This window comes from Spodoptera frugiperda, chromosome 8 (genome assembly GCF_023101765.2).
Source record: "Spodoptera frugiperda isolate SF20-4 chromosome 8, AGI-APGP_CSIRO_Sfru_2.0, whole genome shotgun sequence".
Lineage (NCBI taxonomy): Eukaryota > Metazoa > Arthropoda > Insecta > Lepidoptera > Noctuidae > Spodoptera > Spodoptera frugiperda.
In genome coordinates this window covers 2,480,150-2,505,204 of record NC_064219.1, presented here as the reverse complement: position 1 = coordinate 2,505,204, position 25,055 = coordinate 2,480,150, and the positions used below count along the sequence as shown (strand labels likewise).

The window sequence follows — 25,055 nt, the reverse complement described above, 5'->3', positions numbered from 1 at the left end:
CTTTAAAGTGTATCACACATACACACATACATACACACACTACATCAACAGCCTATAAGTGGCCACTGCCGACCAAAAGCATCTTGTCACATTGTATCATACTAATTTGGAAGTGGCAAACGTTTGGCTTACACCAATCATATTCATTGGTACACATACATAGTTTAGTACTGATAGAAATGAACTCAGCTAAACTATGTTTTTAATATGGAAAGATGTGTGCTATGGATGGCTTCCCTACTATCGATAAATCGCATATTCTTCATATGAGCTGCACATCCTCGTAGCCCAGCTACATAGCTTAGTATGGAAACGGTCACATAGTTTCACAGCTTAGCTATTACATCTTCGTAGCATATCCACAAATCCATATAGCACATTCCTGGTGGAAAAACACGTTAACAATTTATCAACAGTAAACAGACAAAAACATATGCAAATCGCTCCAACCTACAACTTGTACTGTACCACCCCAGAATCAGTTTACACGGGACGTTTCTCCGGTAATCGCTCCGTTGTACATGTGATATCTAGTTCGCTGCGACTGCCAGCGCGATTTATCCGCCAAAAGCGATTCAAACTATTTTGCTGAATCATAGAAGTCGTGGTGTGTGTATCGACGCGTTTTATAGTACTGTGTTATTGTAAAGATTCTTGTATTGTGTTGTTTCTTTGGTTGAAATGTTATGGGAGAGAGTTATATGTACACAAATGAGTTGTAAGAAGAATTTGTATTTACTGGTTCTTTGGCATTGTTATCATTTTTTACTAATACAACTTCGTAATAATTTCTCAATCTTTAGTTGAATATAACATACGTGCTAAAGAGACTTTTAAACTATTCCTTAGTACGGTATTGTTTCAGAAATAATTGATAAGAACTGGGTTAAATGACTCTAAAATAACTCTGAGTACGTTTGATAATCGAATTAATTAGAAAATCTAAATGTGGTCAAAGTCAAAGTATTTATTTCAATTAATCTTTATTTATGCACTTTTGAAACGAAAAATTGAATTGTCTGTCAGTGAAGCTAAGTGCTTGTTCCAAAATGTAGCTTCGAATGGACAAGAACGAGTAAGCAACTCCATAGTTACCTACGATTAGAAGTAGAAAATAAGCACAAGTAAGAATAAACTTGAACATTGAGTCATAAAAGCAACAGCTACAGTAAACTTTGTAAAATATAAAGTTACGCATGCAATCTAAGTTATACTTTCATTGTAAGGATTACATCTAACTTCAGACTGTTAAGTCCGCTTCGCTGCAACTTCACGTTGTTCACAATTGAATTTGAACGTGCATTCGAAGATTCCCGACAGTTGCGAAGTGAACAAGAAGTTTACACAATTACTTAAAACTTTTACCCGACTCGGGAGATGAATCAATCCTGTTAACTACGGATGCGGAAACAAGTATTTAGTAAGGCGTAGTTAGTAATTAAAATAGGGGTTTACATCTTTTGTTTATGTTTGATGGGTCGACGTTTGGCCGCTATCTCGCCTGGTGGTAAGTGATGATGTGCCTACTATTCACTTGGGCCTTGAAGACATCCAGGTTATACCCGTTAGGAATTAATTAATTAATCTATTAAGTTCATGTTGTAGTAAAGGTTTAATTTCAGATTCCATGTTGTTTAATTTCACCGAGCGTACGTGTCTTTTAAATATGCAAAATTGATTGTAATATGTATCAAACCTAGAGTAGAATGGCTACTCTGTAATAGCTTTCCTAATCTCGTGTATCACCACATTACATAGATTCTTTTATTTGAGTAACTGAAGTAAACTAAATTACTGCTTCTCCGTATTTGGTGATAAAGTTTAACATTTTAAGACAGAAGAAAATAACTTACTCCGTACTTTAGCGACAATTTTTAACGTCCCCAAGCATAAACTGAAACTTATTAAACACTCAAAATATTACGATAAACACTTAATAAAAAAATATCATAACCTAACAACGGTTATGAGCGTCTCAACCAATTTATTCTAATAACAAGACTTTTCCTCGCGCGAAACGCTCGTTAAGGCGAAAGGGGGCGATGTGGAGACCATTGTGTGACACTCGACACTGTCCCGACACTCGCTCGACACTCTCTCGACACCCCTGACGCTCTCAGACACTGCCCTCAAGCTCTAAGTTGCTGACTCGTGAACACTTCCTTGATCAAATATAGAGATACGGCTTTACATGTTTGTGTATTTTTGCTCTCAAGTACACACTTTGGAAGTTGGATATTTTTTCAATGTGCTAAGATGTCGGTTGGTTACTTGTTTGTGTTCGGGTTTTAAGTTCAAGGTTGATGTTAGTGTTATTAAGTAGACGTTACGCTGAAATTCTACGTTTCTATCGCTAATTTTATTGCAATAGAAATGTAGGATTGGAGGTTCATTTATCAGCTAACTTGGAGATTGGATTGGAGATCGGTATCAAGATTTGTGATTTTGGCTGTATTTAGGAACATAATAATATTACGCCACGCCTTTTTTCCCCAAAGTGGTAGGCAGAGGTGCACTTTTCACCATTTGTGTTAGAAGTCCCATGTAATAGGTGATGAGCCTATTGCCATATACTGGGCACAATTCTAGACTCCATGTTATTATTGAAAAAAATAATAATAATTGAAAAACCTAAAAAAGCCCAGCAATACTTTGCTCGACCCGGAAATCGAACCCAAGGCTCCTTGTCCGACAGTCGCACTTGCGGCCACTCGATAAACGAGGCAGTGATATTTAGGAACAAATGAACTGATAAGTTTGGCTAAAGAAACAAACGCCCTCTTGTAGGACTGTCAGTGAAATGTCTATCCTGCTATGAGGTTGTCGCAGCTATCCAAAACATATAATGAAGTTGTAGATACAAAGTTATTGTCATTAATTATGACTGAAACAATTTAAACAACATTCATTTCACCTCATGATGTATGACTAAAGACGGCAAGTTATTTCGAACTTAACTTTGAACGTTTTAAAGCTCTAATTAAAAGTCATTAAAATTCTTAAAGTGTGAAAGCAAGTTGGTGCTAGGTTGAATGACATTGCATGAACGGGAGTGCCCGTATGACTTAAGTTTTCCAATTAGAATACTTTCGTGGGCTCCGGTTAGCGTGGTTCGGTTTGTGACCAAAAGTAACTTTTTGTAAGCAGTGGTTTTATCTGTGTCTCTAGCCTTTTGTTTTTGTAATTAATTGTGAATTTGTGACGTAACACATTTATCTTAATTCGACCTTTTCTTTCTGTAAACAGTCCGTGGCCATTTTCGTATTGTTTTTAAATAAAGTCCGATTTTTGTTCCTAAAGATTGAGACTTATCGTAAACTAGCTATTTCCACGCGGTTTCACCTTCAACCTTTATAGCTTTTTATTTTTGAGAGCGGAAAATGTTCGAACTTCTTCACCCTTGGGTGAGGCGAGAGGGAGTATCAAACTCTTAACTAAAAACTACCCCGTTCCTTCTCCTGCTTTCTAGTAGTTTGGCTTTATGAGGCGCACCCGGAACGCGACGCGCTGTACGCCGTGCTTGCTCTCCGTAGACCCGCAAGTCTATATAGCTAAACTAAACTTTATACTTAGACTAAAAATCCACATTCCGAAAAATAATGCATTTGACTAATCAACAATTTCACGAACCCAATTACCAAACCAAAAATCAATCAAAATATACTTAAAAACGTACAAAAAGTCGCCTGACGTATTGGAAATATCATTGCTCAGTGGAGGGCACTCGAAAACGGGCGAAATTCCACTCGACGAGTAATTTATGAGCGTGCCATCGCGGCCCTTAATTAGGGTGCAGGTGGCGCCACACCGCGGCACTCCCCGCAACTAACAATGTAATAACAAACTTTTGTTTTAATGGCGGCACGTGGACTGTCATATTGATTTCTGATATCTTAGTACATTGATATTGTAATTATGTGATATTATCATAAATTCTTTGTTTTTGATATTTGTTGAAAGTCTTTGGGGGGTTGAAAGTCAGACAATCGATTTCTTTTTTATGTAATAAACCGGTAAACGTGTAGACGGATCACCTGATGGTAAGCAATCGCCACCGCCCATGGACACCCGAAACACCAGAGGCGTCACATGTGGATTACCGGCCTTTTGGGGGTTAGGAATTTAAGGGTTATTGGGAAATCGGGGATTGGGAACGAAACTCACTTTCACCTCGGTTTTCTGTGAGGTCGTGATATCACTCCGGTCGAGCTGACCCATTCGTTGCGAAGCATGGCTCTCCCACACTTAAAAAAATATGCAATATGTACATATTAAATGTTGCGTTTTTCGATCTATTGACTAATAGTATAACTGTTGAAACAATAAAGAGATGTTTCAAATTTCAATGTTTACTTTCACCTACACAAAATTGATTCCTACCTCAATTAAAACAAAGTGCAATTTCGTACATCAACATAAACCCGCTCGAAGTATTGCACGTGCCATTACCGATTCTATAGTTAGTATAGACAACACATTAATTTAATTACATTAAAAGCATTGAAGAATTGATTGATCAAGCCATCAACAGAGCCAGCAACTGTGAATATACACATCACATCACATCACATCAACAGCCTATAAGTGGCCAAAGGCCTCTTCTCACACGGAGAAGGTTTGAGCATTAGTCACCACGCTTGCTCAATGCGGGTAAGCGATTTCAAACAAAAATCAGAAATTATAAGCCAAGGTTTCCTCACGATGTTTCTCTTCACCGTTGGTCAGTGGTGTCTAAATAATCTTAAAAAGTACATATAACGCGGCAAAAGTTACATTGGTACTTTGCCGTTGGTAGGTTTTAAACCAACCCTCATGCATGAGAACCGGACGTCCGAAACCTCCGGGCCACCACGACATATGACTATGGCTAAACATATATAGTAAATTATGAATGGAAATCCTTAGTATTATTTAAACCTAATTAAGATTTAAATAATCCAATAAAAAAGATAAATTAGAAATTCCAACTCACCGAGTGATCACTCAAATCTTTTAATTCCATTAAAGAACTCGCTTCGCTATTCAAAAACAAGCGATTCAATTTCCGAAGAGACCCGAACGTTTCCGAAACCACACGATCTTTGTTTGCAGACTAATACATAGGGCTGTTCAATGAACATGTGCTATAGGTATCAGGTATACAGATATGTAGGGATCTTTGGCTAATATAAAGCCTACGTACATTGATTGATCTTTGATGTCAAGTTCAATTTCAATTCATCCACATTGAGTTCTGGGTCCCTAGTACCTGAATGCCCGTTTACCGTAATGATTTCTAGACTTTTGATCTGTAGACCATTTGCTAATGTCAGTTCGTGTAAGTACTTAGCATGATTTCTTGTATCTATGTGCTAATTCGTTAGTGTTTTACCGATTAAAAATTAATAATATCAGTTCTTTATTCGATGGGAATCTTTCTTTGTGGGCAAATCCTCAGCTAGCGTCCAATATGTTGTACCCTATAACGTGAAATGTGTTAAAAAGGATTGTTAAATAAACTTTATTGCTTTTAATCTAATATATACCTATTGAAGTATGCAGTTGAATTCAAAATAAGAATACTAGTATTAGAATCTCTTTTACCGCTCCGTTTGCCAACGATACTACCTGTAGTGTTATGTGCGCCTGGTAGCTCTACTTATAATTATGTTGACTGCCGTTTCCTACTGGAGTGCGAAGTTTGAAAGGTCAAGCGTAACGTAGTGAATAGTCTGTGACGCACGTAGACTCTACAATATCTGACGTTTACTTGGCTGAATAACCGATCTATTCAGGTGCACAGTTGTATAATCTATGAAAACAAGAGTTGAAAAGATGAACAGACTTTAAAAATACTAAAAAAAAACAAAAGTCCTCATTGTTACTATTTCAACTAATTAAAAAAAATAATACTTAAAAGCCCTTTCTTTTGTCAACGCATTAAAATTTAAAAATTCGAACAAGTCATTAAAAAGTTGGACGCAAGAAAAAAAAAGAAGTAAAACATTAAACTTCTCTTGTTCAACTAACGAATTCCATTTTCAATTCAAAAGCCATTAATTCCCGCCACCTAATAAAACGTCTCTTGTGATCAAAACAGGCGCCATTAATATTTCGCGCCGAATGCTAACGTTTAATCAAGGAACGGTTGTCTATTCAAAATTAAACTGATTCTCTGGCCGTTCGCGAGCTAATTTCGAATTCAACACGTGCGACAGTTGACACGTATACCGATAGTCCCTTATAATTCGTACATTGTTCACGGACCTCCATCAAAATGGAGTCATGGGCTCATGTAACATTGTGTGGAAATTTACGAAAATTCCCGACAATTTACGAACACTGATCGATGGTTTTCGAGACGTTTTTGTGTTTGGGAAATGGACGTTGATGTGTGAATTATAAGGTGGACTTGTACTGGGTAGATAGATCGACGCCGGTCGATGGTCGATGGTCGCCGATTGATCGACTAGACTTTTATTGTTGGAATTGAATGTTCCTCGTTCATTGATATATTTGTTCCGCTTGATTGATTTAACGTTTTTCTGTGTTTGACATCGTGTACGTAATTTTCCTGTTCGTTTTATCCAGTTTTGGCTCTTAATGTGTCTACTTGTTTGGTTTTCTGTGATTTTTTTCGGTAATTACTTTAGGTATAGAGTAAATTATTATCATAATAGGGCCTAATATATTTTTGCTCACCAAATAACGCTAACAACCTCTTGTTATCCTTCTAGTAGGGAATTTGCTGGTGTCACACCAATGCACGTGTAATATTTGACAGCTGCTGTGATTGGACAAATAAACTTTTTCCTCCATTTGCGCCATCGGGAGTGCAAAAAAACGCTAAATGGGGGCCCATTACATTAAGCGATAGTATTTTTTATAAAGTTCAATATTAATCTGAAAGAAATAATAAAACATATATACACAAAATAGAGATTTTGATAGCAATAGTAATAATAACACATTAATGTATAAAAACAATTAATATTTGCATCGCAGTCCGACGTAGATAAACAACTCTGGGTCGACAAAAACAGTAATGGAATAGTTGCCGATGGTCGAACAATAAGTAATTAATTGTCACAGATTTATTATCGCTACTGATTGATCGGAATTGATATCACGGTATTCAATAAATAGGGAACATTCGATTAACTTTTTCACTTATTATTTATACCAACTTACTAACTAATGTGACGATATTTCCGTTGATTCATTTTTATTAAGAATAAGTAGGTCCAAAAATATTACGGAAAAAATACAACTTATGAACGACAATGAAGAACATATGAAATAAAACGTCTTTTTTTAAGACCTTTAATTTTATTTACTGCTTCAATGTTTTTAAATTTATATCGCTTAAACCTTTTCTTACGTCTGAAGAATATTAGATGAGGCCCAGTAGGGCTGATATCTGATCCGGAGCTGCGGACTACCTAGCGGGTTTACCGGGGCTCCGGTTCGAAAAACAGGAGTAGGTGGTTTCTAGTCTAGTCTTTCAATAAGAGTCTGAGACTCCCTCTCAACTAGCCCAGGGCGGAAGAAGTCGTTGAATTATTATTTTAAAAAAGTCTGAGGAATATGTCTATATGTCTCTAAGTGTGGCAGTGAACTTCAAAATTCTAGAAGACAATTTAAGAAGAACATGTGAATTCTCATTAGCATAGGAAACTAATAAATGTGGTAGCAGACGAGGCGGCAACCACAGGTGTGGCCGTGTAATTACAGGGCCGCCACAGGCCGCCGCCGGCATTACTTCACCGCAATGGACCACACGTCCATTCTCGAATCGTCTCACAGTATAATGAATATTAGTTCGTTTGTGATTGTGTTTGGAGTGTGATTATTTATTTTCAGTTCTATATATGGTGTCACAGTACTTGGTTTGTCTAACAATACCATTATTTTCTAATCTAAAGCAGTTGGCTCTGAATTTATCATTCCGTATTACTGAATCACTATTCAGGATAACGTAAGCAAAATACAGATGACGTAACAAATATATGTACTTACTATGTATAGCAACAAGAGTCAAAAGACTGTAACAGCTTCGTAGATAACACATAAGTCACTGTAATTGCAAAACTGTAGGACTTAGATTTTTTTTCTGATAACAGTAGAAAAATGTACAATAAAAACCGACCCAAAACATACAAGTTTACATACACATGACAGCCAAACCCGAAACAATAATTTGTGGATCACACAAAGAGTTGCTCCATGCGGGAATCGAACCCGCTACACGTTACGCGGCAGCCAATTACCCAGCCACCAACCGTGCAGTTATTCCATCCTTCTGTATTCAGTAAGGAAGATACCATTAAATCTAAACCTTTTTCTTTCACCCCTACAGGACGCATCAGGAAAATGCATGGCGACTCAAAAGCACCTGGTGAAGGAGTGTCCGGAGATGCTGGCCATCTCGACGTGGACGGGTCAGGTGCCGCGCAGACCCACCTTGCCGCCAGGGGCCAAGCTGTCACAGCTGATGGCGCTTGGCTCCCGGCGAGACCCTGGCCACGTCGTCTGGATGCTCGCAAAATCTGATGCTGAGATGAAGTAAGTGGTTCCTTTATTTAATTTTAGTATAAGTTGATACAAGAAATATTAGGGGATTAGAAATTTTAAATATTTTTTATATTGGGTAGTGTTCAAGTTGTAAGTACTTCTTATAAAGATACACTCGGTTCCAACAACATACTACTATTACAAATAATATTTATATAAAAACTACCACGTAGCCCGATAGATGGTGTTGGGATCGAGTTAAATCGCGATATGGTTTAGTTACCGGCAATACATTAGGGTACTAGGTTTAGCAGAAATAAATTTTGTCTCACTCTGAGGTACAACGTTTCATTCCAGTATCACTGGCTTCCAAGGACTATGTGCCAATATTGTTCAGGTAAAATGTCAATAGTATAACAATTGTTGGTTAAATGTGCGTTTCTTTCATTTAGCGCCTATTTCACCACCTTCATATAAGTGCCCGATAAACTTATGTGGCAGATAGTTCATACAAATTATGTTCTTTATTCAAAGTTGTCTGATACATAGCAGCTATCCAGACATTGTGAAACAAGTCCTTAATAATTTAAATCCAATAAAATTTGATGTTCATTCCTCTTATAACTGTTTATTAAAATTATTTCCTTGATGCTTCATTATGTAGTTACATTTGGTAACATTTGATTATATAATAGAGTGTAATTAGTAATTAGAAATTGTTAACATGGCACAATATGAAATAATGCAAATAATGTAATGTAATAATGGTAACATTAGCGAAACAGCTTAGTTAGCTACCAGCAGCAAGCTGTTACCGCGAATATTTAATTAGTAGTGGTCGACTGGACGCTATTATAATATTAGGTGGTTTTCCACCAGAGATGTGCTATGCTACGTTGTTGTGGATGCGTTTGGCTTCCACCAATCATATTCATTGGTACATATAGCTAAGCACTAATGGAAACGGACTCAGCTAAGCTATGTTTGGGGGTTAGAAATTTAAGGGCTGATGGGAAATCGGGAATTGGGAATATTGAGAAGGGGAGTAATTGGGCCTGCGGTAACCTCACTCACACAATGAAATACAACGCAAGCGTTATTTCGCGTCGATTTTCTGTGAGGCCGTGGTATCGCTCCAGTCGAGCCGGCCCATTCGTGTCGAAGCATGGCTCTCCCACACTTAAATTACACCCATGCTTATATTAAGCTAATTAAACAAACAGATTCTCCACAAAAAAATCAAAACGAAATACCATCGAAAAGCAAAGTTTTATAATTAAAAGAAACAGCACTTAATCATGTCCCGATGAAATGGCTCGAGAGGACTTATTTATTTTGAGTTCATCGCCATTTCGGTCTAAGGTCACTTGGGCCCATTTAATTGGACGGCTGGCACATTAATCTCCACCGCTGGTAGGGTTAGACTAGTTTAGAACTTAGCCGAATCTTTTTAAGCACTATTCGGATCTAGAATCTCGATGATAAGGGTCTATCTTGATTTTATTGGAGTGGTGCGCGCGATTTCTTTAGTTTGAGTGACGGAACTTTATAGAGTGGTTATAAAGCTGTCGTTTCAGAAATCAAGGAGATTTTTATGTGCTTAATTCTTACTTTTGTTAATAAGGTTATATGACTTATTCATATATCATACGATTATAACAATACTTTGTTGGTCGAATGGTCGCAAGTGCTGACTGGATGGCAAGTGGTTTTGGGTTCGGTTCCTGGGTCGGGCAAAGTACAAATGGGTGGGTACTTTTTTGGGTTGGAATTTTTTCAATAGTAGCACATAGCCTGGAATTTTACCCTGTTACATTGGCAATAGGCTCACCCACTAGTACATGTGGAAATGGTAACAAATATGGTAAACATTGGGGCAGTGATACTGTGCCGTAAATGTACACCTCTGCCTAGCCATTCGGGAATTAAAGGCGAGACTTATTCACGTAACTGTTCGACGAGCTTACTCGAATAGTTTCAGGCGCCTATAAATAGGATAGCTGCGAGTTTCTAGCCAATTAACAGATCTGAAGTTCATAATTATATCTGACGATTACTACCCTTATTACCTCTGTATATAAGTAAATATTTATAAATATTGTATATAATATTACACATTATCATTATACAAAGATTTAGTACATATTTTTAATACGATATTCCGTATATGTAGAGTTATAATTCGACCATAACAGTATAAGTTTGGTAATAATGTTTCATGAGGGTCAAGTGGGCAGTTCTCGCTAACGACACGTGTATATGATTACGGCTTATGATATTAAATGGTTATTATTTATTTCGTATCATATTTCATAATAACAAGACTGTTTTGTTGATCGGGTGGTCGCAAGAGTGAGCGTTGAGCAAGATGTCTCTTGTCCGTTTTCCGAGCCGAGCAAAGCATGGAGTACCTGGGTTCGCGTTCGGTTTTTTGAAAAAAGTCGTAGTTATAGCACTGAGGTTGGAAATGGGACCGTTTAAGCCTTTTCCTGTAATTCATAACATAACTAGTAAAAGGTAGATATTCTATGGAATTTTCGTAGTATGCGTATTAGTGCATACTCCTACAGAAATCACTGATCCCCATACGCTGTTTAGTGGTGCTAGTTACCAACGTGCTTACGGCGCGCTGACTGCGAGCTGCAAGCACGCGATATGACGATGATCTACCAACTCTCCGGCTCCCGGTACCGCCGGCTTTTATATATTGACGTTATGAAATATATCATATGACATACGATTTAAAGTTCAAATTTAAATGACAATTTAATTGCTGGGTTGGACTTAAGGAGCACCGGCACAGTGTGTTATAGTACTATCTGTCAGATCATGGACAAGGCATAATATAGTAAACTATTTTAGGATTAGACATTATCAAGGATTTCCTCATTTAGGATTATCAACAATCAGAACGAACGAATGATAACATAAGACATCGTTCCCTAAAATCCCACTTTCTACAAGAAGAGGCAGAAATCGGGAGTAATGCCCGTTCCCGTACAAATGATCCTACATCAGATTAAGCACCAATCGCGCATAATCCCAGGTGTTGCCACAATTATACTCTATTATCAGACCTTAGGGTTGAGTTATCTCGGATTACTTACCTTCCAAAGTAGGCCGTTTGGGGCTAAATTTCTTTGGTTTAGGATTAAGGAATACGGTTGCTATTTTGATGGTTTCTTGGTTTATTAAGATTTTGTATTAAGTGGGTTTTGTGAACGTGGTTTATTAAGTGCCTTTCTAAAAGGTAAATATTAGTTGGTAAACATAAAAAAACCATAAAGTCACGTCTTAGATGTAATATTGTAGGTAGAGGTGCGTATAATATGTAAATACCATTTACGTTATGAGTCTCATGTAATAGAGAGTCAGTGAACCCTATTGCCATACGTAGCCTATAGGTAGGCTCCAAGAGTAGGAATGGGGTGGTTTTTAGTCAGTAAGACTGTGACACATAGGTAGGCTAGGCTCCAACGGAGTAGGATGTGGTGGCTTTTCGTCAGTAAGAGTCTGACACTCCCTATCGCCTCACCCAAGGCGGGAGAAATCATTGTTTGATTTTTTCGCTTTAAAAAGTGCACATTTCATTATGGCATAATCAAAATAGCCATAATACTTTGCCTGTTTTAAGAATCGAACCATCGAAGACCCGTTGCTCGGCAGTCACACCGATTTTCTGACATAGCGAGTAATACACTCGCGAAAGCATCAATCAAATCTAAAAATATAACGTTCTTTTACTGTACAAAATCAACCGAAAGGGTACAACACCTTGGAAAGTAACAAAGTATAATATAAACATGAATTAATGCGACCTAACACTGAATTATTAATGAATGCCACACCTTCACTAATATTGTAACAGAAAACTTTGTTCGGGAACTGTTTGCTTATCTATAACACCTTTACAGCTGTAGAGTTTTCGATGAATTTTGGGTTATAAATAGAGACTGCGTAGATGACGGAGCACAGAGGGTTTCGAGTACAATTTCTTGTTAGTAACGAAATTGGACGCTTTTTCAGTCAAAATTGACTTTCCCATATTATAATACATAGGATTCTTACCAACTATGGAACTCTTTTTATTGTAACTTTCGTGAGACATACTAAATTAATTATTATGTTATCGGCTTACTCACGTACTGTTATGATATTCATGAATATGAGCCTCTAGCATGGCTTGAAACTAGTCGAGTTCCTCGTCAAAACAGTACGTGAGTAAGCCGATAACATAATAATTAATATGGAACTCTTATTAAAAGTGGGTGTTACATTGTATACGGCATGTGTGCACCTCTGTCTCCTCCTTCTTGACAATCAATCAAGCAAATAGAAAAACGAGTTAAATATTTGCATCATCCTATCTGCCACAAAATGCCCTAAATCACAAAATGCACTTCTAGATCGACTGGTCAATGCGATGCATTACTGTAAAGTAGTTACGATACCAGTAGTTACCTTTAGGGTCGGTTCAGATTTGACGGAACATGCGTTGCGTATCATCGGTCGCGTAACGCCAGAACAGACAAATGTATAGAAAAACAATTGACCGTTCACACTCAACCGATGATACGTCAGTACGACCGATGATACGCTCGACGTATTTTACATCAGATATGAACCGACGCTTAAAATTACGTAAAGATTATATTATATGCCTCTAATATAGGTATTCAACAAACACAAGTAAGTAAGCCCCAAGAAAAGAGTTTATTTACTCAAATAAGAAAAAGTTCCAAAGAATTGATCGTTCGTGTAGATTATCTGTGGAATTTTAAACGACGTAACTTTGTGAGCCTGCTATTATTCTGTTTGTCTTCCAAAAGTTTCGTGTCAGATATATTTCTATGTTGAATTATGTTAGTTCAATGACCTTTTGTTTCGTAGGTACTTAGGTAGGCATCTCGTGAATAATTTATAGTACCTAGTAGATACTAGAAGTCCTATCTATCGTAAATCTAGAAACTATCTAGGTATCAGAAATTTTGTTTTGTCGACAAAAATAACTACAACAGAAGTGTCTGTTTTGGATTTTGATTCAATTTGAAAGTTTGACAAGCCTCTTTTTGAGTTTCACAGTCAGTTGCAGAAAACTGTCTTTAAATTCGACATTAGTTAATCCGTCATTATCGCTAATATTCCATAAATTTAAAGACGTTGCACAAAACTGTTGCGGGTCCCTTTAATGGGACTTTAACTAAAGACGACATTAAAAAGTGTTGCAAGTTAAAACACATATTTTGAATGAACTGATTACGTAGTATTTGTATACTCTCTGGAACTGATTGAATGTAAATTGTCATTAAGGATGGAAGGAAGCGAATCCCGCTTCGAAAGAAACCGATTTTTAAAATGACGATTTATCGATTGTGTTTGGATTTATTTCATGTAGTTAAAGGACACTATAAAAATCAATACAATACCATTTGTTACTACTTAGTTACTTGTAAATTAAGACTCAGTTATGAGTTTTTTCAGAGCTAATTACATTATTTACGTAATAGCTATATCTATATTTTGTATTTGATTAAATATCTCTATATTTGACAGATTAAGCATATGTGTTAATTTAATTAGCTACTATTAAATGTTTTTTGTAGTATCTTAACCCATATGGCGCCTCTGTACCTGATTGGGTACAGTGAAACAATTGACAAAAGTTGTAATTATTTTTACTTATTGCTGCTGTTACTGCTCGTTGTAGTGGTCTATAGGAACAGTACTTCGAAATAATTACAGTTTATGCCGATAAAATTTTTGAAATCTGTATCTGTGAGGATTTGAACATCGTACTATAATTGTACATAGAGGTAAGTACTGAATAATATTTTTTTTTAAGTTTAGCGTAAAGAAAATGTTATATTTTATTTATTGTTTTTATAGTACATAGAATGATTTTTAAATGAAATACTAAATAAATATTTTGTTTCATATATTTACATTGTAATTGAGCATGGAACAGTACTGTACCTAATTGGGTACAGCGGCCGAATCTGTATAACGATTATCTTTTGTTTCAGATTTGTGTGATAATGATTTCGAAACGATTTAACGTTTCTGATCATTACAGCGGGATAGAGGAAGCAGTTAACAATAATTTAGAATATAGTGACAGTGATTCCGGATGCGACTTTGCAGTCATACTACCAGCACCCAGCATTGTCACAGATATCACTGTGAGGACCGCCCAGAGGACACGGTGGAGCATACGGTGGCGGTGTGCTCTGCATGGGCTGAGCACCGACGTATCCTCAAGGATGTGGTCGGCGACGGCGACCTCTCGCGTCCGGGATTGGTTCAAACCATGGTGCGGAGCGAGGGGGACTATGGCATCTCCTCCTTTTGCGATAGCAGTCATGCTAGCTAAGGAGCCGTGAGAGAACTAACCTCCTATGCCCCAGCCGTCGCGAGAGACACTCCGGGTTCGGGGATCGCGGGACGACTCGGCTACCAAGTTCAACTAAACAAGGATAGCCCGCTGCCCGACCAGAACTAGACCCGTGCGTGGCGCGTCGCGTTCACGCGGATCAAAGAGCCATTACACTAAAACAGACTAAAACCACCACAGATGGGGCCCAGTAGGGCTATGCCAGATCCGGTCGAACTACCTCTTGCGGGTTTTCCGGCTAACAGAAAACAGGGTGGTTTTTGTTCTGTAAGAGTTTGACATCCCTAATTTCCGAGGCGGGAGAAGTTTTGGATGATTTTCCCCCTCAAAAAAAAGCTTGTCACAGATGAGGAGAAGGTGGTGTAGTAAAATGTCTAAAAACATTGTGCGTAGAAAACAAATTTTTGACCTTTTCACACAACGTAATACGCCGCTGTATAGTTGGGTACACCCCCTAAAACGGACCCAAATCCTAATTTTCGATTTTTATGTTGATTTATAGAATTTTATGTCTACGCAGTGATAAAATACAATTCATATTAATATATTTTTTAGTTTTATTTTGGCGGTTAATGGGTTAAAGTGGAATACATAACAATATCAAATCTTATTCTAATTCACTGACCGGCAATTATGGTTTTTTTAAAATCCGGATATCAAACTTTTTGGTTCGCGGGAAAAAAATCCTAGATCGCCAGCCCTAGTTGTCAATATTGACATCATGAGCGTTTCTGTCATCTCTGTATTTAAAAAATCCAATTTTTTACATTCAACGATTACAATTGCCGTAATGTGGTGTCTGCCCTTTCATTGGTATCGTAACAGCGTTTGTAAGAGAGAAGATTTAACGTAGCTTCCAGGTGTTTGTTATTGTTGTGATTAATTGAGAATTGGACTCGTCTCGAGTTTTCCTTTTGTAGAAAGAATTTTCAGCATTATTCTGCCATGGTATCTGGTGCAATACAGGCGGTTCAGGCAGTATGCATCGCCCTTGTACTAACTTTTTAAGCAAAGCATTACTAAAGAATGGTTACGATATTGCACCCACAGAGGAAGTTCAATTGCCCCCATGTAATGACGGTATGGTATTTTAGTAAAATAACACTAATACCGAATAAATTAATTTAAAACAAGATTAGTCGTTTTATTTATTCTTAAAAATATACAAGGTCATACATCTATTAATACACCTATTCCCCTAGCATGTAGGATAATACCGAATGTTATTTCAAGATGCGAAAGATTAAATGAAATTCATGTACTTTCAGGAATTATAATTTATTTTTACAGAACTATTATAAACCAACAATCCGTCTCATCGACCAATATTCGAATTAAGTTTTTCCGCCATTTTTAGATTTCCGTAGCCAATGGCAAAAAACGGAACCCTTATAGATTCCATGTTTGTCTGTCTGTCTGTCCGTCCGTATGTCAGAGCCATTTATTTCCGAAACTGTTGGGCCTACATAGTTGAAACTCTGTAGGTTGAGTATTTCGATAACATTCGAATTTTGAATAAAAATAGTAAATTTAAGGGGTTTTGACATCCATACATGGAACTGTTCAAAAGTTTTTTTCAGCTAACATACCCGTGATGGGTGTCTATGGATTCTTTTTGTAATGTCTTTAGCATATCTAGACACTCCAAAAGGTTAAAACCATTTTTCGTCAAATTTCAACCGTTTTCTAAGTTAGACTTCCAAAGAGAAAAATGAGTGCCCCCCCTCTAACTTTTAAAATAAGAGAGTTGAAAAAACAAAAAAAAATATATGGTGTAGATGAGTAGAAACTAACATCGAAAATTTTTGAACGAAATATCAATAAAATCGTAAATATAATTTTGTCGCATACAAACACTATGTAAAACCAAGTTATTTTGAAACTTTTATAATATGTCATCTACTTGCTGTTACGTCTGGGCGAGTCCGACTCGCACTTGGCCGGTTTTTAAATATATCATTTGACGTTCCATGTCAGCTAACATTTATTTTAAACAGTTTATGTAGTCTATGAAATGACGAAAAAGGTTTAATAAAATGACCAAAAAGGTTTAATATTATTCCTATGAAGTACTCAGTAATTAAATACTATTATAAAATTACATCCTACATTATATCTGTCTGGTGTTGCTAGTGGTTATTAACACTAAGGAAAGCCTATGTTTGGCAGGAAGCTGATCTTCGGCTCCAGTAGCGAAGCTTCAAACATATCAATAACTATGTGAGGCCATCGATGGCTCTATTTCTTCGAGTTTGTTTGTAAATTGAGTATCTCGCAAATGTGTAAAGCTTTAGAAATCCTGTATCTCACACGAAACTCTTCTCCGTCAGTTTTTCAAATAAATTTATCCTATCTGGAATTACACGACGTCGTCGTGGAAGGAGCGGATAAAGATGAAAGGGACAAAATAATACTGTAATAAAGTAAAAAAATATTACTAGCACTATTTACAAAAGAATTCAGAGTTTAATAACAAGTTTAATGGATGTTTGAAGGCATTAAAAATTATAACCCCAAACTGTCAATTTAATGCTCCTTTAGCGCTAATGACGTTTTGTGCAACGTAAAAAATAGGCTAAAGTCCCGATTTGACGTTTCTTTAATTAAAGTTAATCCGGCAAAAATGAGATAGAAATACTTCTTTGTGCAACACTTTAAAGCTTCATTAATATTTAAAGTCCCTTTTTGAGTTTCAGTCGCTTATTTTGTTATTTGTTGTCTGATTTGGCGGGTTTTCGCCTTTATAGTTTTCAAAACTTGACTTTTCTATTCTACACATGATCTTTTTGATACTTTTTTTTGCGGGGGAAAATCAAATGGCTTTTCCCGCCTAGGGTAAGGCGGGAAGGAGTGTCAGTGTTTTACTAACTAAATAAAGAAAGGCCTAATTAAGAGTAGCCTTGAGTAAGTCGTATTTATGCGCTTCTCAATTTTGATACAAAATTAATGGATGTTTTTAATCAACTTCAGTATACGGCACAGGAGTATTACGGCAGTCGAAAATTCTCGAAACCCATTTGTGTTGTCACGATCTAGTTTCATATTTTGGTGTAATGTGTAAATATATCACGTTATTTCCGTCATTAACAAACACCTAAAACCTTGAACGTAATATTTCACGAACGATATTAATTTCCGAGGAAAGGCGCTTCACCGCCATCTTGATTTTATCGTTTATCTCCCGCGCTTTTTTAATAGCTAATATGTCAGCAAGTTATGAAATATTGAAATATGTTCTATTACTCGTAATATGGAAATTTAATTGAACAGGGAAGACATTTTCATGTATGAAAATGAATTGTGGACCATGTTTTAATTTATTAAAACACAAATTCAACCTACAAACGTCGTGACATTACCTACATAAATATTATTTTTAGGTTACTTATATTAGAGGGGACCCAGTAGGGCTGATACCCGATCTGGAGCTGCAGACAATGTAATAGGTTACCGGGGCTCTGGCTTAAAGCAGTCTTTTTAGTCAGTAAGAGTCTGACACTCCCTTTCACCTCACCCAAGGCGAAAGAAATCATTGAATGACTTTCCGCCCTCAAAAATGTTACTTATTTTAGTAAATCACTTCGATTACTAAATCGGTAAATAAACCCAAAAACCTACTCAGCAATCTTACTTACCACCGATCTATCTAAAAACCATTCTCTCAAAAGGAACCAGAGAAAACATACTCTGAAAACACCTAATTAAAACCTTGAAAGACTTCCTACCACGATTGAAAATTTCTATACAAACGTTTCTTTAGCTTTAGCTTATAAATACCGCATATAATGTCCCTCAATTACCAACCAATTAAGAATACGTTCTATTGCGGAAATTTACGAGATTCCTTCTCAATTAATTACCGAATAGATTGCTATTATAATTAAGTAAATGGAAGAAGTAGGTTTTATTAAATAGGTCGCTTTATATAGTGAGTGGTATTGATGTTCATTGCTTCTTTCTATTTGGGTGATTCATACATAGATTTATATGTAAAGATTTATATGTAAAAGGAAGTTTGAGTTTTAAATATATGTGAATTAGAATTCATTTTTCGTTAGCTCTAGGTACGTATTCTTCGACAAACGGCCTTAATTAATGACCTATCTCAAAACGAAATCTATGATTATCGTCTAAGATCGATTTTTGACAGGAACTCTGTATCACAACTAATAATCGAGGCATTACTTGTATTAAGTATCAAACCTTATTGATAGATTTTGGAGCGTATAGCTCCAAAATACATAATTACTCAAATATAATTATATATTTGTATTTGATTAAGTATGTATTTTGGAGCCTATGTATTTGACTGAGACAGGACTGTAACGCATTCTGACAAACCTGAAGCTTTTAAATTGCGATCTCCATCCTGCCAAGCGTGGAAATTATGGCACACCCTCTTATGTAAAGGAGGTCCAATATCTTCTTGACTAGAGATAAAAAATATGACGTCATCGTCGATAATTTGCAGGGAACCTTTACAACCGCTAACCATTCCGGGTGCTTTTCCACCAGAGAGTACTATTTTTTTTTTTCAGCTAAGCTATGTTTTTATATTGAAAGATGCATGCTATGGATGTGTGACATCCGGAAGGATGCACACATCTTGTATAGTTTAGTAGGAAACTACTATAATATACAACTCGCATACTCTAGCTGCGTCTCACACAGCTTTAGCATAGTATCAGTGGAAACAGTCACATAGTTTCACAGTTTAGCTATTCTATCTTTGTAGTAGAGTTGGTGCATTTCCACCATAGATGGAAATGCACCAACTCTTGTTGTCAGTTGGTGCATTTCCATCTATGGTGGAAATGCACCATCACTTAACATAACTATTACCCCTTTAAAAAATATTACTTATCTCCAAAATAGTACCTATTTTTCTCATTATATGCCAATGATACGTTCAAATAGTAAATGTTTGTCAGTCATTCAACTTAGTAAGACGTTGCTGAATAATGTATCGATGATACAATTGACATTGATAGTACTAATGAAAGGGTCAATGCCCTCTTTGTCTTGTGTTCGATAGACTTAATTGATACATTCGTCAATTGTTTTTATTTAAAGAAGTGTGGGATAAAGTTTGGCTATTAATCATGTGTTTGTAAATATTTCAGTATTCTGCCGTTAGTGCATTCAATTGTATTGCATTATTACAAATAAAACAAAGAAAATGAATGTATTTAGGCCGTTTCTCCAGTTTCGGTTAAGTTTCCGTTTTCGCTTACTGGTGCTACAACTTTTAACAATGAAAATCTTTTTTATGTTAGGTACGAATAGACCATCCCAAATGCATCTAATAAAGAGCTGATGGAATTACTTTTTCCGATTTTTTCCAACGCCAGATTTTTGTCGGAGGAATAACTTCGAATATTCTTATACAATCTTTCATACTAAACACTGTCAAATGACAATTTTATTCTAGACTTAAGAATTATATGTTGATTGAAAAATCATTCAAAGATTTCTCCCGCGAGGCGAAAATCAGCCCATTTCAGTCTTCTATATATCTACACCGTACCTATATACTATATTTCAGGTACATAAGTACATTGTACGTTCTAGAAGCAATATATCTAGTCATCTGCCATTCCCGGTAACAAGATAAGCGGAGGTTTTGTAACGTTAAACGTGAAATATGTCGGTCTCGACACGGAGACGTTGGCCCAATATCAATAAAACAACGTTAGCGACTCTGCCCTACTCGTTAACAATGAAAAATCAGCCTCCCCGCTGGCGAACTTTCTAATATACGTGTCTAAGGACGTTGTAACATTTTCTCATTTTCAAAATACAATGTAAGTGAGTTAAATACTGCTACTATTCCTATAGGGCCAAGGGTATTTGGGAATGGCCTTTAAAATGAAGCTAGAGAGATCTACGACGCGAATAGAATAGACACCATTTTTGATAAGGGGTAAAAATCATCCAATGACTTCTCTCGTCTTGGGTAAAACGTGAGTGTCAGACTCTGACTAAAAGCCTCCTCGTTTCTACTCCTGCTTTGAGCTGCAGCTCCGGGACGAGAATATAATAGACCTGCAACACCAAGAAAGTTAGAAGAGCATGGCCGGCATTATAAAAAAATACGCTCTTTTCTTGAAGATTTGGGGGTCGGTTCATTTCGGTGTTTAAGCAGAACAATTGAATATTCTACGTAATCTGGCAACAAAATCATCAACACAAAGTAATCATAAAATAGTTATTATAAGCATAACAAAATAAATATAATAATCTACCAAAATGTACCATTCCGTTCAAAAAGCAATCACAATCACGAACAATGTATTTCAAACGCAAAGCTTTTAAAATAGGCAACATTATTCACAGGACCATCTCGACGGAACCCGATCTTGTCTCATTATTTACAATAATTGGGTGAACGGGGATGAAAGGGGTTGTAATACGATGCGTAGCTGTGTGACGGTGGCGTGGAAGAAAAAACCCGGGTAATTCATCATGGTCAGTGCTAAGACAGGGCTGTTGATGTAGTGAGGAGATGTTACTGGGATAATACTTATTTAAAAAATACTTTTTAAGAGAATTCGGTTATAGGAGATGTTGGAATTTCAACACTAAAAAATACACACGTACACTTAATAATAACTAGCTTCTACCAGCGGCCGGCAGTGGGATTAAAATCCTATCAACCAAGTCCGCTCTTTCCCTATCTGCATACAAAATTTTATTAAAATCCGCTCAGTAGTTTCAGTATGATTGACGTACAAACATCCAAACAAACAATCTTTCACATTTATAATATTAGTGTGATTAGGTATAAAACACTTATTTATACCTACATAGAGCATCATTGATAGTCTGATGATGACACAATCCTGGACTACAAACCTTTTCCGTAGAGTTTCACCATAATCACCACACTTGGAGATTTGGTAATAGGTAAACAGCATATGTTATGAGATTATGTGCGTTATTGTCTAAAGGCTAGGCAGAAGCATTATTACTAATCGCTTGGCTACAATTTATTTATTTGTGAATTCGTTTTACTAAATCTTACATAGAAATGCGACATTAACAATCTTTATCCTCTTTAAGCAGTAGGTATCTAATGCGATGTTATATTACGCCATTCATTTAATATTTACCGACCGACTCCATAATACACATACATATACAGTCTATAGAAAAACACCCTCTTCCACCCTACATAGCCATTCAGCGAAGAAAAATAATATTTGCCCATCAGATAAACGGCGAATATGATTCTTAATATCGATAATAAAAATGAGCCTAATAAAAGGTTTAGGGGAAGGCTCAAGGTCGTAATTGGATAATTCGATTTATTTAATCGAGTGTCGAGTGTTTGGCGATTGTTTTAGCTCCTCCCTAGCATGAGTTGCTGTTGTCATGACAACTTATTACCACGCTCTGGGACTTACATAAAACCATCGAGGTTATATAAGTAGTCGTCCGCTATGGCTTCGGAAGGGAAATTTTCCTCGACTTTGGCAACGTCTGAAACTCTTCCGTTCTAAACGGTCAATCTGGAAATCAATGATGAATGCGATGTTTAGTTTAGTCTTATGGCTGATATGATAACGACAATGATAGATAATACTCTCGTTTTGGGTGACTATGTAGAGTGGTAACTGGACATAATTATATGGCACAGTATTTATACTTTAAGTGTAGGAGAGTCATGCTTCGGCACGAATGAGCAGGCTCGACCGGAGTGATACCGACGTGAAACAACGCTTGCGTTGTGTGAGTGAGGTTATCGGAGGCCCAATTACCCTCCTTCCCAATTCCCTTAAAGATTCTTCGAAAATATTTTTTATTTTATTGTAGTGTTAATGTTATAGTCTATAACTTACGCGTTACTCGACAACACTCTCTTTGGAAATTGAAAAAAGAATGAGCATTATATTTATCACCAATTCACCACGCTTATTGGCAATTTCAAACTTATACATATTTGAATTTATAAGTCAAGGTTTATTCATGACATAATGCATTTTAATTTTTAATCTTAATACAAACTAATATCAATGTAAAACACAATCACCATACCTCTTCAAAAATGCAAATACAATTTCAAAAAACCCTGATAACCTTAAGTTTAGTTATAAGGGTCCGTTCACACAGACCGGCTCGGAGAGTATCGGCGCGCATTTTTCTTTTCACACAAACCGGATCGTAGAGCATGTAATCGGAGCCGATCGGCTGCACGATCGAGCTCGAGTAGTGATCTACGGACAGCTGACGTCAACTCCTTGTTATGATTTCACACCAAATGCCTTCCCAATATTCTTAATTCCAAAAGTAACGCGCATGAAAAACTTCGAAACTCTTTTAGAGCTTTTATTGGACTACTTAACGGGTTTACCGGGGCTCCGGTTCGAAAAGCAGGAAGATGGTTTTTAGTCACCAATAACGATTCTGACAATCCCTCTAGCCTCGCCCAAGATGAAGAAGTCATTGGACATGATTTAATTTTTAATCTTAAACAAAAATATCAATACTAAAAACCCTGTTTGCAAAGTGACAAAAATCTGCTGTTCTCTAGTTATAAAGGTCCGACACACGCCGGTCTGGTGAACGGACCCTAAAACTGGAATATTTAATCGGAACATCGGTCATCGCTTCACAAAGGAGGGTTGTAATCAAGCCTAGTCTCTTTGTTATGAAATAAACACTCGTGGCGGTACAAAGGCTCGCAAAATGGCTGTATTTATCGGCAATATTCAAATACTGATACATAATATTTGACTCCAATTTTGTATTAAGTCTTCATTCAAGTTAACAGTGCTTAGAAGTTGTGGGGGATACCTATCTGTTTTGTATAATGAACATTGATATAGACGACTAATTATAAAATATACTAACTAACATCTTGACTGCACGGTTGGCGCGGTGGCTGGGCAACTGGCTGCCGTGCAACGGACCCTAAAGCTGGAATATTTAAGAACATCGGTCATCGTTCACAAAGGAGGGTTGTAATCAAGCCTAGTCTCTTTGTTATGCAAATATACACTCGTGGCGATACAAAGCCTCGCAAAATGGCTGTATTTATCGGCAATATTCAAAATACTGATACATAATATTTGACTCCAATTTTGTATTAAGTTTCATTCTAGGTAAAGTGTTTAGAAGTTATTGGGGGAGACCTATCTGTATTGTACAATGGACATTGATATAATGATAATTATAAGACATATTTAATATCAGATGATACAGAATTTTTTTCAGGGAGGTAAAATCATTCAATGCCTTCTCCAGCATTAAGGAAGGCGTATCAGACTTTTACCGACTAAAAACCATCCCGATCTTACTCTTGCTCTTACTGCAAAACTGCTAGCTTTATAGCTCCAGACTTGAGGTCTGAATATTTCCAAAATTTATAAAAATGTCGAGTGTCACTTCTCATGCATACGAGTGCAAGAATGTGACTTTTCCTGAGTTATAATATGTACTTTCTAAGCTTATTTAGATACCACTGACAAACGATGAAGGAAAACATAGTGTGGAAACCTGGGCTAGCAAGCGTGGTGATTAATGCTTAAACCTTCCCCGTATAAAAAGAGGCATTTGGTCAGCAGTGGCCATTTATAGGTTGATGATGTTATAAAAATATTATGTTACTCGTGTGGCTCGACATATTTTTGTGTTTTTTATTTTATATAATTAACAGGTCAATGTTTGGCCAGTAACTCGCTTGGTCGTTATTATTTTTATACTTCTGTTAGCATTAGATACTGCTGATTAAAACTAATGAACCCATTCGTGACTCTTTGTTTATATTTTATTATGAAAATAGGGCTTTTTATTTCATACAAAAATCATTTTATTTTTTATTTTGACTCTTATATTTAGGTACCTCATTAGAAGAGGTCTTGAGTTCGTTGCCCCAATAGTTGTATAAAGGTGCTTTTCTACGGGAGATGTGTCATGTAGCTATGCTGCGAGGATATGCTATAGGATAGAATAATAGCTAAGCTGTAAAACTATGTAACCGATTCCATTGATACGAAGTTATGTAGATACGTGGCCGCGAACAATATGCGTAGCTTGAGTATGCGATATATCGATAGTAGAGAAACCAGCACGCATCCATAGCACACATTTTTTCATATAAAAAAAAACATAGCTTAGCTGAGTCCGTTTACACTAGTATATTATGTGTACCAATTAATATGATTGGTGG

The 25,055-nt window shown here is 36.6% G+C and overlaps 1 protein-coding gene across 3 annotated transcripts in view; it reads left to right on the top strand.

Moving 5' to 3' along the window:
• The window catches only part of LOC118275352 (uncharacterized), an 82,309-nt gene that overhangs the window by 38,602 nt on the left and 18,652 nt on the right, over positions 1–25,055 (top strand). For all 3 annotated transcript variants that reach the window (XM_035593270.2, XM_035593271.2, XM_035593272.2), the window contains one exon: positions 8,339–8,544. In XM_035593270.2, the coding sequence (XP_035449163.1) occupies positions 8,339–8,544 (206 nt within the window). The remainder of the gene's footprint in view (positions 1–8,338; positions 8,545–25,055) is intronic.